This window comes from Erpetoichthys calabaricus, chromosome 7 (genome assembly GCF_900747795.2).
Source record: "Erpetoichthys calabaricus chromosome 7, fErpCal1.3, whole genome shotgun sequence".
Classification (NCBI taxonomy): domain Eukaryota; kingdom Metazoa; phylum Chordata; class Cladistia; order Polypteriformes; family Polypteridae; genus Erpetoichthys; species Erpetoichthys calabaricus.
In genome coordinates this window covers 173,453,677-173,470,602 of record NC_041400.2, presented here as the reverse complement: position 1 = coordinate 173,470,602, position 16,926 = coordinate 173,453,677, and the positions used below count along the sequence as shown (strand labels likewise).

The 16,926-nt window shown below is 38.3% G+C and overlaps 1 protein-coding gene across 4 annotated transcripts in view; it reads right to left on the bottom strand.

The window, feature by feature from the left end:
* The window catches only part of setbp1 (SET binding protein 1), a 352,441-nt gene that overhangs the window by 259,228 nt on the left and 76,287 nt on the right, over positions 1-16,926 (bottom strand). For all 4 annotated transcript variants that reach the window (XM_028805729.2, XM_051929498.1, XM_051929499.1 and 1 more), the window contains exon 2: positions 1,139-1,766. In XM_028805729.2, coding sequence (XP_028661562.2) covers positions 1,139-1,615 — 477 coding nt within the window. In that variant the 5' untranslated portion in view covers positions 1,616-1,766. The remainder of the gene's footprint in view (positions 1-1,138; positions 1,767-16,926) is intronic.

Here is a 16,926-nt window from a genome sequence, read left to right as displayed (position 1 = left end):
AGGATACTAAACCTGGTGGATATGACTACCCATCTTAATGTAATTTGAGATTGATGACAAAAAGGTATGATGTGGTAAGGAGTCAATAATAATAATCAACAGGTAAACATCCGCATATGGAATAACAGAAACAGAAAACCATAGGAGGGTAACTGGTAGCACCCATTTGGAGAAACGCATTACTCTTAGACAACATGGAGTCCACAGAATTCTGAGGAAAAATCACTGTAGCAAGGCTTGTCATAGAAAACATGGGCTACTTTTGGAGAGTAAAAATGAAAGCCACAAGCAGGATAGGTTACAGAGGACCTATCGATGAGCAGGTAGGCGGGTCAAGGAAAGCATTTATGTGTGCAAAGCCAAAAACAAAAGAAATGGATGAATAATCAATGAGGTTTTGATGACACAAAATGAGCACCTCAATATTTAAGCAAATCAGATGGAACATGGCTGAAATGGGAGGATGGTCTCAATAAAATATCATACACATGTACACAAAGAGTATACATTGTCGTAAGTGTAATCACAAGGGCTCTATTAAAAATGTCTAAATGGATGTCTTGGAGTTTTGACCCTTTTCTCCCAACAAGACTAAATCCTAAGCAAGTCCCTGGAATGTATTACTAAAAGGTGTCCTTGGGTTTCTCCTGGTACTAAGAAAATGACCAAAAGAAAGAGTAGATGCATATGTAGAAGATAGCCTATGAAATTGTTTGATTTGGATGGACTGAGTAGTTTTTGATGAACAACTGGGTGGGAACAGTCAGTCCTAGAGACAGTTAAAGACCATGCCCTCCTTTAGCACAAAAGGTTAGCAATTAGCTAGGGTTAAAGTGGAAATGAATGTTGCCTATCAGTGTTTTAATTTTGGTGTTCCAAAAATCCTCAGACAGGATCAACCATGATGGCGGCCAATGGAAAACAATGATAAAAAGCAAAAATAAATAAATAGACGAATAAATATAAATAGAGACATACAACTTGTGTTTTCTTCTAGAAGCATTTTGTAATCTTAAATGAGAATACTGTGATGATACAGAGTACAAGGAATTATCCTTTTGAGACAAAAGCTATCTACTTCAGTCAAGGAAGATATAATTAATACAGCTAGAAGTAAACATGCATCGGTAGTCCTTACCTTCTTTTTAGGGAGCCCTTTTTCATCTTCTGTCCCTTTGATTATCTTTCCACTCTTTGCTCCCTTTTGCTCTCCAGTCTGCTTGATGGTGATCCGAATCTCTGGAGGGCAGATGTAATTTTCCAGGCTTTTAGGGGGCTTTTTGGCCCTCTTTGTTGTCTGGATCTTGAGCTTGAGACTCCCTTCAGAAAAGCTGGCTTCTTTGATTGAGAACTCCTTCTCCTCCAGACCATCCCCAGGTGTCCACTTTTCACTGTCTGGGTTTGAATTGGAGTCCACATCCCTCCCCAGTCCTAAATCATCTTCCTCTTCGGGATCAACCCTCTCCTCCCCAGCTGGTACTCCCTTTCCTTGGGCAGGGAGGGGTCCGCCATTTCCATCAGATATATTGTTTGGGTTTGGAGTACTGCCACCCGGCCTAAATTCTGCCTCACCTCCCTTGGGTCGGGAAGGACCACCTAGTTCTCTTTGCTCCATTGGTGATCCCGACAATTAACTCGGGATGCGAAAATGTGGAACAGCTAAAACGGATGATGCTCCAACAATATACTACTCAAGACAGACTCAGAAATCCACGGATGACACCGTTCCAACAATCCCAGTTGTAGAATAAAGGTCAATGGTGTAACTGAAAAGAGAAAAAAAAAGCATTAAAAAATCTTTACGTTTTTTCACTGTAAGGTACTTATAATTTCATTACAATACATGTGTTTAAAAATGTAACACCAATAATACTAACTGAAAACAAACAAGTCAAGACAAAGAAACTCAAACAGACCAACAGTACAGTTAAAAACGTACCACTACAATTCAGCACTGAGAACAAACTTGCTTGCTTGTAAGTAGCAATTTTTAATAATCTCACGCCCCCTTCAATGCAAAAACCTAGGATTTCTGCTCATTTTATTTCACATTTGTCCTCATCTTTCATTTTCTACTAAATTTTCAGAGTTTTGTCTACATTATATAAATATTTTAGAACATAAAAAGTTTAAAAAAGCAGAAGAGGACTTTGGGTCCATCAAGACAGTTAGGTTCACTAATATCTACTTAAACCAAATACTTCATCTAGTTGTTAAGATTTTGGTTTTACACAGCTCAGTAGTTCATTCCAGTTCTCAAGCTTTTTTGTGTGAAAAGAGCTTCCTGGCTTCAGCCTTAAATATATTTCCACCAAAGTCCTCAAGTATGTGATGCACCATATAAGTGAAACAGTTCCATTGGATTGACTTTATCAATGCCTTTAAGAATTATGAAGACCTAGATTAGGCCTTTTGAGCATTTGTACTGAAGATCCGCCTCTCCCCCTCATTCACTGGTCAGGAGTTTCCATACAAACATGCTACTATGAGTGCACTGCTCTGATCTTCCAAAAGTTTTATTTAACAATATTTTAGCAAAGGATATAGCTGGTTGGATAATGGATGGATGGATGGATGACTTAATGTTATTGTGTTGTATAACTTACATGCTAAGTTTATTTTTTTGGATATTTTTATATTGTTTGCTGGTATCCCACATTGGTCACCATACAAACTACATTGGGGTAAGTAACAAATATATATATCATTTTTGGGAGAAGTATTCCTTTAAGGCAGGGGTTCTCAAACTCAGTCCTGGGGATCCTCTGTGGCTGCAGGCTTTTGTTCCAGCCAGATTCACAATCAGTGATAATAACTGATCTCACTTAATTAGCTGGACTTTTTCTCTTCTCTTATTCTACACTTGGAAAAGCACAAAAGTATGATTTTTACATCTCTCTATTATAAAAAAAAATCCTGGAAAGCAAAAGCAAGGCTACGATACGTGATCTTCTCGGAAGTTCTCGGAAGACATTTAAAAGACCCGCGAGACAAAAGAGACTTGCCACGGTGCATCTCGTGGGGACCGTAAACATGAGACTTGGTGCCAAGAGATTGTCCCACGGCTGTCTCGCAGGGACGTGGAACATGAGATTCTTGCAAGACATGCCCTACTTACAAAAGATATCATATATGAGCATACCCATCAAAAAAAAGTGGTGTAAAAGCAAAAGGCAAAGAGTAGACAAAAAAGTCTTTTCGCATTTGCATCATTCAATGCACAAAACGTGGACTTACACAATAATGGACCATACACTATGAGAATCTGTGGTCCCGGAACAGTTTAAGCAACGACAAGTTAAATTGAAAAGAATACACAATTCGGTCAGGTGTATATTGATGATCACGGAGAAGCGATGCAAATTTTAACAGGCAAAAAGAAAGGTAATGTAATGTATATATTCTGCGAATAACATTACACACCAAAGGAGATTGTGATATGCCATTCATATTAAAATGTTTACAGTTTACCGTGAGAATAGCTTTTGCTATAACAATCAATAAATCACAGAGACAAACATTAGAAAAACTCGGATTATTTATTACAGAAACAATATTCACTCACGGGCAGTTATACGTTGCATTGTCACAATGTGTCTCCAAAAAATGTTGTTTTTAATGAAGCTTTAAAGTAAAAGTGGAAATAATGAAATTGAAACAATTCCAAAGAAAAAAAAATTTTAAATTGTATATCCGATTAACCAAACACAGGGGTTGGCCAGCGAAGCGAGCAGGAGGAAAAGCCCCCTAGTTTATAAAATATTTAGAACTTTTTCGATTATTTCAATTATCTTTAAATGCTTAACTGATTTTTTTCCTGTAGTTTGCTTCTTTCGTCGTATCCTAATAATGACAATTAAAAAGAAGCAGAGCAGACACCTGGGAAAACAACACTGAGTGATGAAAGGCTGCAACCGCTTCAGCATCAGACCCACTAATTAGTAAATGATGGATTAAATAACCAGAAAACCTGGAAAAAAAACAATGAAAATCAGGATGAAAAAAAATTGATAAAAAGTAAAAAAATACACTGCTTAGTACATTTTAATAAAAAATTACCAAACTTAGTTTTGTAGTTTCCTCCGGATGCTCCGGTTTCTTCCCACAGTCCAAAGACATGCAGGTTAGGTGCATTGGTGATTCTATATGGTCTCTAAGTGTATGCTTGGTGTGTGGGTGTGTATGTGCGCGCCCTGCAGTGGGCTGGCACCCTGCTCGGGGTTTGTTTCCTGCTTTTCGCCCTGTGTTGGCTGGGATTGGCCCCAGCAGACCCCCGCAACCCTGTAGTTAGGATATAGTGGGTTGGACAATGGTTGGATAGTTTTGTAATTTTACATTGACTCTAAAACTGGGTAGTAACAGATCAATCACTTCATTAGGCTAGCAGTCCAATTAAATACAGAAGTGGGTTGGAACAAAAACCTGTCTCCAGGACTGAGACTGAGATCCACTGCTTTAATGCATATGTTATATCTTCCGAAATTCAATGCAAAAATTAATTTAATAAAAATGATGACCCCAATAGTTTATCTTGCAAAAGGAAGTGATTAGCTTTGCTGCTTCATCATGAGTTCAAATCCTTGCCTGGTCACTGTCTGTGATGCGTGTCCGTATGGGGTTTTTCTCTGGGTTCTTCTGTTCTCCTCCTTCCTCCCAGAGATGTGAAGTTTGGGTTAATTGGTGACTCTGCACAAACCCTGTATATGTATGCATGAGTGAGTGTGTGTAAGTGTATTTGAGAGAAAGCTACAATGAACTGGCACCATGTCCAGACTTCTTTCCTGCATGCCCTCAATGATACGCAATAGGCTAGAGCCCTGTGTGCCATTAATAGGATCAATCATATTATATGGAAATGGGGGTGGGCGGCATTCAAACTCCATTTGGGCCATGAACCTAGGTCTTGAATCTGTGAGGAAGCAGTGTTCACCACTATTATATATTATATAATATAATATATATATATATATAATATAATATATAATATATAATCCACCTGGATCCATTCAACAGTTTTCCAAATCCTCTAGAATACCATCACAAAGAATCTGAAAGTTCAACTGAGAAAGCCACAATTAATGAATTAGGTAGAAAATGAGGAGGAAACACAAATCAGGTTGTGCAAATCTAATAAATGAAACAGTTTTTAGTAGACCTGAATACCTTGCTAAGGATTAGCTATACATACATCTTACATATTAGCTGAATCAGATGAGCCAGATGGACTGACGAGACATTTTAAACAAATTACAACTAAAGGAGTATAAGCTTGAAAATAGCTACACAAAATGCACAAAATATTAAACCCAATAACTGATCATGTTATTTGCTAGAGTCCCACCGAACTAGATTAATGGAGTAGAAATTTGGATGGAACGTCTAAGACTATGTTCACATTACCAGGCTGAAGCGGGTCAAATTCAGTTTTTTACCTTAATGTGACACAAACCTGATGTTCTTAGGGCTGTGTGGACACAGAAATCCTTCCTATCTTTTCAAATCAGATTTGAGTCAGTTTCAAATGTGGTCAGTACGTATTTGATATGTATGTGAATACAACATGAATGAGAATGATCAGATCAGAATTCAGGTGGGTTTTTTTATCCATTCTTTTGGGCCGTGCATTGTCATCATCAGCCAGCATTAGTAACATGGCAAAACAACAATGGAGGAGGACTACAGCTGCGTCAACAGTCACGGTCCCACCTCTGCTCACTCATTTTTCAAACCTACAGATCTCTTGGTGCAGCAGTGCTATCAATTGCTCTGAAAACAGTAAAAGCTAGCCGTCTGTTTTTTTTTCCCTCATCCTTGACCTAATCATGGACCTCTGACAAACTGCTGTCCTCCAGAGCAAAATGAGATGCACACACTAGCTACTAGAACATCCATTTAAGTCGGTTTTAATACCCCGAGTTGTCTCCCAAATATGATGGTTTTTGTTGGTGGTAATACACGCACAAGCCTATCAATATGCCATGCATGCCATTTTGGAGAACAGATGCATTCATATTACAGGTATATACAGGTACTTATGAATTTGAACCATCAAGATAGGCAAATTCAATCTGAGCAAAAAGTTGGAATTGAGCAATGAGGCGTGCGATTGTGAATTTAGCGTTAATGACTAAAGAAAAAAAGCAAACAACTTTAATGCACTTGGTACCAGGTGGACTTAGTATATAGTAGTTGAAATGTTCCTTCATTTTTAAAATGTACTCCCATCCATTACTGAATCATCAATGACAAGACATACTGTAGCAGGATCACAGGAATTAAACTCCAATAGAATGCCAGTCTGCAGGGCACAAATCCCCATAGACTTTTATAAGGAGACTCGCTAATTAACCTAACATGCATGTCATATACTGTATAGGGAGGACATGTAAAATCCACACAGGTAGGCCCAGAACTCAACATGTGAGGCTAGTAACCCTAACCCCTGCACCACCGTGTCACCTTTCATAAAATAATTTTAATTGCAGTATAAGACCCATTAGCTCAACAACTGCAAAAATAATACAAATGCCATAAAAGATAGAAAGATCACTAGATGCAGCATTTCCAGGGAAAAGAGAACATTTAATTCTAAAATACTTAGCGCTCATGACATATCAACAAAATATTTGCTGCCAACTCAAAAATCCCTTAACAATATGAGATGAAATGGCTCACAAGTCAAACTGAAATAAAAAGCCACGGCTGATATGTACACTCAGTGATGGAAGACATGAGGCTTTAAGCAGCTTTTCTGTATGCCTTATGTACATAATCCACTCATTGATGGTGTTGAAAGCATTACACACCATGACAAACATTTACCTTTTATGTACAAACTGAGAGTAAACAGAAGGCCAATATAATTATTATAAAGTGGTGGCCAAAAAAAACTTAAGAGGTATGGGTAGGGTAGACTCCATTTATCATAATCAGATGAATCCACAACAGGTAATTATAAGCTATGACTTGGTAAAAATACTGAAACTATGAGAGTTAATCAAAAAAGTTAAGAAAAAGAAAATTAAAGCAAACATTTCTATATGCTTTTAGTTAAGTTTACAAAGCTTTTTTTGTGCCATTCAAATAAAATATTTTGTCTTGCTTGTGCAGCCACTTTTCTGTAGCTGAGTTGACGTCTTCATCATGGGCTCAGTGTGTCCCAGGGAGGTAGCCCTTCAGATTGGGGAACAGGTGGTAGTCACATGGGGCGAGGTCTGGAGAATAGGGTGGGTGTGGAATCTCTTTGAATCCACAGAGCAACCTTGGCAACCGGTGCTGTGTGAGCGGAGGGCATTGTCACGAGGCAGGAGGGGGATGGTTGACAGCTTTCCGTGCCACTTTTTCCTAACTGACTGCTGCAAACAGCAAAACACATCAGTGTAAAAGTGACCAGTTATGTATGTCTTTCAAAGCATATAATCTTAAAATCATGAAAAGTTGTCTACATGATCTCGTCAGCATTAACTTTGGCCTTACAATTTTTGGTAGAGAAGAATCCCCACGTTTCCATTGTTTTGATTATTAGTTGGATTCTGGGTCATAATGATGCATCTAAACTTATGTTTCATTACATGTTTCCTAAATTTCTCTGTTTCAATTGACTTCCTTGAAACACTGGATGTGGTGAAAGGATGTTTATGTTTAATTGTTCGTTACGGATGGACTCAACTGGCCCATAACTAATTCCTAGTGTCTATCTTTGATTCTTCATTAAAATTTGCTCCAAGCAGCAACATCATCTTCTGTCATTGATGATGAAGGTTGGCCAGGCCCTTGGGGTTACCTTTTTTGAAACATTCTTCCACATTGAAATCATTCAGCCCATTTTTCAGGTTATTTGTTTCTAAAAGGTACTGGTCCTTGCCGATGTTAACAAAGCAAGAATGAATGCCAAAGGCATTTTATTCTCTAAGGTTAGAAATTCAATCATAGTGTGATGTTTCATTTTGTTGCTTTCGGCATGATAACTTGATTCTGAAACAAGGAAAACACACTACCACAAATTCCGGAAAGATGTTATTTATAAATCTTAGCACATGGAAGCCATTCTGTTTGCCGCTTACGAAATGAGCACTGTAAAATACTTCTTTCAGGTTAAGGCTCAAAACTTTCTGATCACAGCTCATAAAAGACAAATGCATGCCTCAGAAGTCCAGCAGTGTGGGCTGAACAGCACAAATTCAGAGATTCAGACCCACACCACTGATTCTCTTGTTGAATCTGAGTAATTCTCCATTGGAATCTTGTGTATGTAAAATGCTTTGAAGTGGTGTTCACCTACACTGTCTTGTATATCTACATGTCATAGAATACATAAATGATTTTGATAATAATAAAAATAACATGCTGGTTAGGTTTGCTGATAACAGAACACCCAGAGAAAAACATTTAGACAAGGAAGGGTTGGCATGCACTTTCTACTAACCCCATCTCCTAAATTGGTAATGTTGAAGCACTAACCACAAGGCCACATGTGGTCCCCTACAGCTAAATTCCATTTGCAAGGTTGGGCCTTGCATGGTAGCTGATTTGTGTTTTCTATTAATCACAATGTCAGTTCTGTATTTTAATACATTCTTATTTATCGCGGCATAAGAGAGTGGAGATGTGTTGCATGTTTATTGAACACGGAAGGAAGAATTTCACTGCACTCTGCATACTCTGTACATATGATAATACTACTACTAATACTACCACCAAATAAAGCTCCATAATAAAAAATGTTGGTTGAAATGCCTCAGTATTTTTAGCATAACCTTCTTCTTCAGAGTGGTCAAATAAGCACATAAGAAATGTAACAAATGAGAAGAGGCCATTCAGTCTGTCAAGTTTATTGGTTTAGCCAATAGATAAACTATCCCAATAGCTCATCCAGAATAAGAACATAAGAAATGTAACAAATCAGACAAGGCCATTCAGTCGTCAAGCTTGTTGGTATAGCCAATAGCTAAATATTGTCCCAATATCTTATCTGGAATAAGAACATAAGAAATGCGACAAACAAATCAAGACCATCCAGTCCATCAGATGTGTTTATTTAACAAATACCTAAGTTGTCCCAATAGCTCAACCAGAATAAAAATATAAGAAATGTAACAAATCAAACAAGCCCATTCAGTCCGTCAGGCTTGTTGGTTTAGCCAATAGCTAAATTGTCCTAATATCTCATCCAGAATAAGAACATAAGAAATGCGATAAACAAATCAAGACCATTCAGCCCATCAGATGTGTTTACTTAACAAATACCTAAGTTGTCCCAATATCTCATCCAGAATAACAACATAAAAAATTTGACAAACGAGACAAGACCATTCAGTCCATCAAGCGCATTGGTTTAGTTAACAGCTAAGTTGTCCCAACATCTCCTAAAGATACTCCTCAAATGTTGTCAATGTTTCTGCTTCAAGTACCTTGGCTTGATAGTTTGTTCCAGATCCCCATAACTCTTTGTGGTAAAAAAATAAATAAATAAATGAAAAGCGCTTTCTGGCTTCAGTCCTAAATGCATTTCTCAATAAACTTGGTAGGTCAGTCTCCTTTACTGTTTAGAACACCACACAAATTCAATGGACTGGAACCCTGGTATAAATTAAAAAGCAAAAAAAGAATTCTCATCCAGGTTTGGTTCCAATTTAATTCAATCCAACAGATTGATTATGTGGGATCAAATTCTGAGTGCTTCATGGTAATTAAGTATCAAAAGTACTAAAAACCATCCATCCTTCCACTTTCTGAGCACAGTATCCAGTAGAGAGGTAGGTGTGTATCTTTCCTCAGCAGTTCTTGTTGTAAGACCAGAACAACTTCTGGACACCCTCATGTGAATACCGGCATTTGTTTCAAACATGTTCAATTTAATGTCTCTGGGTTGTGGAAAAAAAATCGAAGTACCAAGAGAAAGGCCTTATGGACTTGCGAAGTACACAACACTTGCTACAGGGAATCATATCCAGGCAAAAGTGCTAACAACTGTGCCACCTTAGCAGCAATATAAATATAAAGTATGTAATATAGTTCTGCAGTTCTGAACAAGATTGAATGGTATGTGCCATGTCCCAAGTGGAAGAATAGCTAAGTTACTGTCCCAGATACTCTTCCACTTTGCTGAGCAACAGGTCAATTTGTAAACTCAGACCTCAAGAAGAGTGCAACTGCCTGAAAACTGAGGGTCATGCATGAAAGAAGCCAGAGTCTATGCCAGCACCATTGGACGCTAAGCAAGTAAAAGGTCTCTCAAGTGTAAAACATGCACTTCAACATTTTTTCTGTATCCTGCACAAATGAGTTCTATTAAATCTGTAATAAACATATGGTGCATTCACCTCCTTGGAACTTTGATCATTTTATTCTTATACAACATTGAATCGTAGTGGGTTTAATTTGGCTTTTTTGACATGATCAACAGAAAAATACCAAAGTCAAAAGAGTTTTATTGAAAGATATATAAATTAACTGCATATCAGGTTTGCTTATCTGGACACTGCCATTTTTCCATTTCTTCATCAGAAAACTGCTCAATCTCAGTCAGGAGTCACAGGGATAGTGAGTGAACAGCTTTGTCAAGTCCAGGCACAAATTCTCAGACTCTGAATCAACCACTCCAGGACATTAACATTATTGTTTCTAAACCTTTCCATTTTAGCCTTGACTTTATGCTTGGGGTCATTGTTTTGCTGGAATAGAAAAATTCTCTGAAGGCAAAGGGTTTCTTTCAGTCTGCATCAGGTTTTCCTCCAGGACTTTCCTGTAATTTGCTGCATTCATTGTATCCTCTATCTTCATAAGCCTTTAAGTGGCCACTGCACAGAAGCATCTCCATAGCATAATGTTGCTACCACCATGCTTATGTAAAATAGGTATTTAGTCTGATGGCCAAAAGCTGAATTTTGGTCTCATTACACCACAGAACCTTCTTCCAGCTGACTTCATCATCTCCCAAGTGCCTTCTGGCAAATTCTAGCCAAGATGTCATTTGCATTTGTTCCTCTTGGCCACTCTCCCATAAAGGTGCAACTGGTGAAGCACAGTGTCTCCAGTCTTCCGCTACAGCTTGCAACTCCTTCAGAGTTCTCTTAGGCCTCTTGGTGGCCTCCCTCACTAGACATCTTATCACAAAATCACTCAGTTTTTGTAGACGACCTGCACACAAAAGATTTACAGCTGTATCACACTCTTTCCCTTTCTTAAAGATTGATTTAACTGAGCTCCAAGGGATGTTTTCTTGTCTCCATTGTCCGACTTGTGCTTTTCAATCACCTCATCATGGAGTTGCTTAGAATGTTCTTTTGCTTTTATTGTGCAAGTTAGTCCAGCGTACTGACGCACCACAAGATGGACTCTCCACATGCAGGTGCATTTACAGTATACTACAATCACCTGAAACCCAAGACAGGTGATCTCCACTGAACTAAGTATATATGTGACTTCTAAAACCAATTGGGCGCACCAGTGATTATGTCGATGTGTCACAAAAAAGTACTTAAGTGATCAATTATTTTGTGTTTTATATTTGTAATTATTTAGACCACTTTGCAGAGATCTATTTTCATCTTCATTTCATTTTCTGCTGATTAGTGCCAAAAAGGCCACTTAAATAACAATAAAGCATAAAAACATGTAAGAGTATGAATACTTTTTATAGGCATTGCAATTTAACAAAATGCTCATCATTAATAGGGCAGGCAAAGTATACGAAAAATGAAGACGCAGAATTACCGTATATATTCTCAGATAAGTTCTCCCGCGGATAAGTCGGGGCTTGATTTTACCTTATAATGTCCTTTATTTTATAATGTCGGTCGTATAAGTCGAATGCAGAAAACTCGTTGGTCTTGTTGGTCCAAGAGATTATGATATGCTAACGGCCACCTGAGAGAGTAACCACAGAACACACTGTCTTTTTTTTCCTCTATGTATTGTGCCTACGTGACCACACAGTAATAACCAAACTATTCCGAAGCAACGTTTGCACTGTTTTGTTTTTTGTATCTCACACCCTCATACACCTTTATCGTAAGAGCATCCCTTATCTACAATGGAGTGTTCAATCAGAAGAAAATATGAAACTGGTTTTAAATTAAAAGTCGTTGAAGTGGCAAAAGAAATTGGTAACTGTGCTGCTGCCACGAAATTTGACGTGTCTGAGAAACTGATGCGAGATTGGAGGAGGCAAGAAGATGTTAAAAAAAAAAATTAAGTGTCACATTTTTGAATGAGAGTATAAGTCAGGGTATGATTTTATGATAGATTTTTCAGGTTTCAATAACCGACTTACACATGAGTATATACAGTACTTCATTATGATATCATTTTACTGCTGCTACCCATACACCACTTCAACAATCTGACATTCCACTATACACTTTGTCCTACTGTTTTATGTTAGCATGTGCAGGGGGTTCAGGTGGTCATCAAAAGGCACACACACTAAAGAAATTTTCCTCTCTTCTCGGCTGCCTTCTAAAGTTTAAACACATTCAGTTTCTCTCTGTTGTGAAAATTTAAAAAAAGAGTTGATGTTTCAGCCCTATGCTAAAGAGTACTAGCATGCAAATTAATCAAAAGGTGCCTCCACCAACTATAATTCACATTCCACATGTAACCATATTCTCAAAATCAGGTGTACCTATTGTGTACAGTATATATGGACTTTTGCAGGGTTATGAAAGTCATCTGCCTAACACAGAGCAGTTCCTTCTTTTACCGACAAATCTCCATCTACAGAAAGATGCCTGTAAAGTATGATGAGAGGAAAATTTGATAGAAATGCCTGTCAAGGTAAAGGTCATGGGGCACAGCGGCTGAGGAGCATTTGTTGGCGAGGAAAGATTCACTTGTCTTGACTTTGCCAACGATGCTGTGATCTTCACTGAGTCAATGGACGTTCTGATTGGGCCTCTCAAGAGACTAAGCAAGGAGTTCAAAGTGTCTAGGCTTATGAGTGTCCTGGATAAAAACCAAGATCCAGGCATTTAATGACCTCTTGGGTACAGCCATCAGCAGTGTGTCTGTCTGCAGGGAGAGTGTTGACCTCGTCGAGAGGTTTACTTACATCGGCAGTAACTTTCATGTCTCTGGTGACTCTTCCCATGAAGTCAGTAGACAGATTGGGAGAGCATAGTGGGTCATGAGGTCGCTGGAAAGGGATCTGTGGTGCTCCCAATATCTTTGCAAAAGGACGAAGGTCCGAGTCTTTAGAGTCCTGGTGCTGCCTGTTTTGCTATATGGTTATGAGACATGGACGCTATGCAGTGACCTAAGAAGAAGCCTGGACTACTTTGGTACTATGTCTCTTTGGAGAATTCTTAGGTACTGCAGGTTTGACTTTGTGTCGAATAAGCAGTGGCTCACAGAGTCCCGAATGAGGCACATTACCTGCATTGAGAGGGAGAGTTAGTTACGGAACTACGATCATGTGGCGCGATTCCCCAAAGGTCATCCGGCTCGCAGGATCCTCATTGTTGAGGACTCGAGCAGCTAGACCAGGCCAAGGGGACATCCATGTAACACCTGGGTGCAGTAGATAGTGGGTCATTTCTGGAGGATGGTACTGGACCTGTCTACCTGGAGGGTTGCCAACCAGGATCCCAAGCTATTTCGTCATGTGGTGGGTGCGGCAACACGTTGTACCAGTGCATGCTCCCCAACCTGACCTGACCTGCCAAATGATAAAGGCAAAAGTTAAAACTTTTTTAGCCAAGAAGTGCACATGAAGACAACAGTTTAAGAGCACCGTCAAATTTTTACTATAGTTATTTGTACCATGGTGTGAATATATAGAGATAACATTATCCAAAGAACAAAAAACAAAAAAGTGCTTAATGAAATAGACACCTAAAAAACAGTCTAGGGTTAGTTCCGGTCTTGCACATAATACCCCTGGAAGAGACTTATGCCCTCTCTGGCCCAAGACTGGATTAAGTAGGTTCAAAGAACTGATGGACGGATAGAAAAACGTTAATGATAAGAACAATAATACCTTATCTATCCCATACATTTTCTCAAGTTGTATTGTTCTGTTTAATGCTTTAGAAAGGTACGTACACTGTTTTTTTAACTCGATTATGCCATCACTGAATCAAGGGGAGACACGGCCTATTGTTTCTTGAATAGAACATCAGTCCATCACAGGCAAGCCCTCTTCACTTGCTCTCATTCACAAATATAGGAACAATTTATAAAGCCAAATCAACCCAACACACAAAATCTTTGGGATGTAGAAGAAAATTGAAGTACAGAGACAACTGCATTTGTCTAATCTCCACAAAGGCAGTACCCAGAAACTGAACACAGATTTTTTTAAAAGTGAGAAACAGATACCAGTGTATCTCCATAAAAGCCAGCTAATTAATGCAGGTAGATTACTCCATCAAATAGCTAATCATGAGGTTGCAGCTCAATAAACCTAGCATGAAGACATCATCAAGAGATTTACTTCTTGTGGGCAAAAATGGACAAGTTCCATAACTTAAGTAACTTTGACCATGTTATGATTGTTGATGCCAAACAGAACGGTTCCAGTATCTCAGAAACACCTGAAGTTACATGTAGTACAGTTTCTAGATGTTAGTTTGAATATTGCAACAAGGAGTGACCAGTGAACGGCAGTTTTGCGGGCAAAAAAAAAAAATAAAAACCTTGTTAATAGCAGAGGTCAAAAGAGACTGGCCAAACTCATTCAAGCTAACAGAAAGGCCACAAATATTCAAGTAACAGTTTTTTGCAGCAGTGGTGTGCAAAAGGACACCTCAGAACATACGATGTGAAAGACTTTGAAACAGATGGGCTACAGCAAAAAATGACCATGCCAGGTTGGACTCCTGTCAGCAATGAACAGGAAAAGGAAGACACATGATAACAAAAAGCAGATGACTGAAGAATGAAAAGATGAAGCCTGATCTGAAGAATCTCAGTTTTTTCTCTGACATGCAGTAAGTAAGGTCAGACTTTAGCATTCACAGCAGGAATCCATCCTGCTTTGTGTCAGTACAGACTGGTTGTGGTAATGTAATGGTGTGAGTAAAGTTTTCCTGGTACACATTAGACCTCCTCCTAAAATTAAATAAGTGTCATTTGAAAGTCACAGCATACTTGGGCGTTGTTGGTAATCATGTGCATAAATTCATAGCTACAAGTGTACCCTGTTCCATGTAAATATTTGTATAAGAATAATGTGCCATGTCACAAAGCACACACATCAACTCAAGGTTGTTTAACAAATAGGACAGTGACTTTAGCTTATATCAGTGACAGTCCAGCAGAGCACCACTACTCTAATTTGAAACAGGAGGTTGATAGCATGAATGATTAGTTGAAAAATCTGCAGGAACTGGAAAACGCAATTGAGTCAGCATAGACCAGAACCCTAAAAAATGGTGTTTAGAGTCTTGTTGGAACCATGCCTCAAAGGATTTTGGCTGTTTTGGAAGAAAATAAAGGGATTCTTCACAATACTAGAGTGACTGATCTAATAACGCAGCCACTGAGTGTACATCATTAGTATAATAAATCAACATTATATCAGTAGAAAGAACTTCACTGTAAAGGAGGGTTTGTTCTTACCTACCAACTAATATTATGAGGACTGGCTTTAGAGCTTCTGACTCAGTATTGAAATAAGTGGGTTCAGAACATAAATGGGTTAATGGATAAAGATTCCAATTGCTGACTCCTGTTGTTACGAATAAAGCATGACAGCTGCATCTGTGATGTAGTGAAGTTCAGATGGGTGTGTGGACAGTCCATTAAAATAAGGAATGGTACAAAGAAAACAGCACAACCAGTCATTCCTCCTTATATCAATAATAATAATAATAATAATAATAAATGAATTACATTTATATAGCGCTTTTCTCATAACTCAAAGTGCTGTCCATATAGGGAGGACCTGTGACACAAACCCATGATCTCCTTTCTGCGAGGAAGCAGAGCTACCACTACACCACCTACATTGATCCCGTTTGAAGGCTCTTCTCCCTGTCATGTACACCAGCATTTCTCCAGAATATTTTAACCAAAATACATTTGTTTTTGGACATTTTAAGCAATTAGAACTGGATAACTGACATTCAGATTATGTGACAGGAGTAATTTAAGATTTTTCTCATGAATGTTTTCATTATTTGTTGCTGTTGTTTAAGCTGGGTCTCCAATGATCCGAATTGTGTCAGACATATTACATTTCCATTTAGAACAGACATACCTACAAACAACACTAAGTAAAAAGCATTTTTGGGTTGATTCCTTTAAAGATATGTCATTAACAGAAAACAACACAGATGAATGACTGTATGAATGATTTCGGGGTGGGCAAAAGAGCATCCAAAATGGACAATAGTGTATCGAGTGGGCTGAAAAAAAACAAAAAGAAACTCATGTTGGTTTTGGACCAGCCTCTTGATATCAGAGTTTGTTATGGCCAATGTAATTTTCTAACAGCAGCAGCATTCACGCCATACTATTAAGAAAAAAATCTAATCATGTGGCATTTTATTTAATTCATAGGCAGCTTAAAGTAATACTCCACCTAAGAATTATTTTTTTTTTATTATTATAAATCATGTACCCTCATGTGATATGTAGCGATGGCCAAGAAAAAAATGTTTTCATGGATAACAGAGATAACAAACTCTGTGACAGAATGGACATCAACTGAGACAAAAGTGGATTCACAACAAACAGAATAAAACATCAGTGACAAAAATCTCATATTCCTCATGTAGCATAACCCACATGTTACATGTTTACAAACTGCGATCTACTGGTCAAGAGTCCGGTCTTCAATTTAAAAACTAAATCTTCAAGTGGCACCTGACCATGACTAGGGTTCCTTGTGAACACACCAAGACCAGTTTAGAGTGTAAGTAACAAATACTATCCCCCCAAGCCATCTAACGTCACAGCAACACTGGATGTTAGAACCAACAT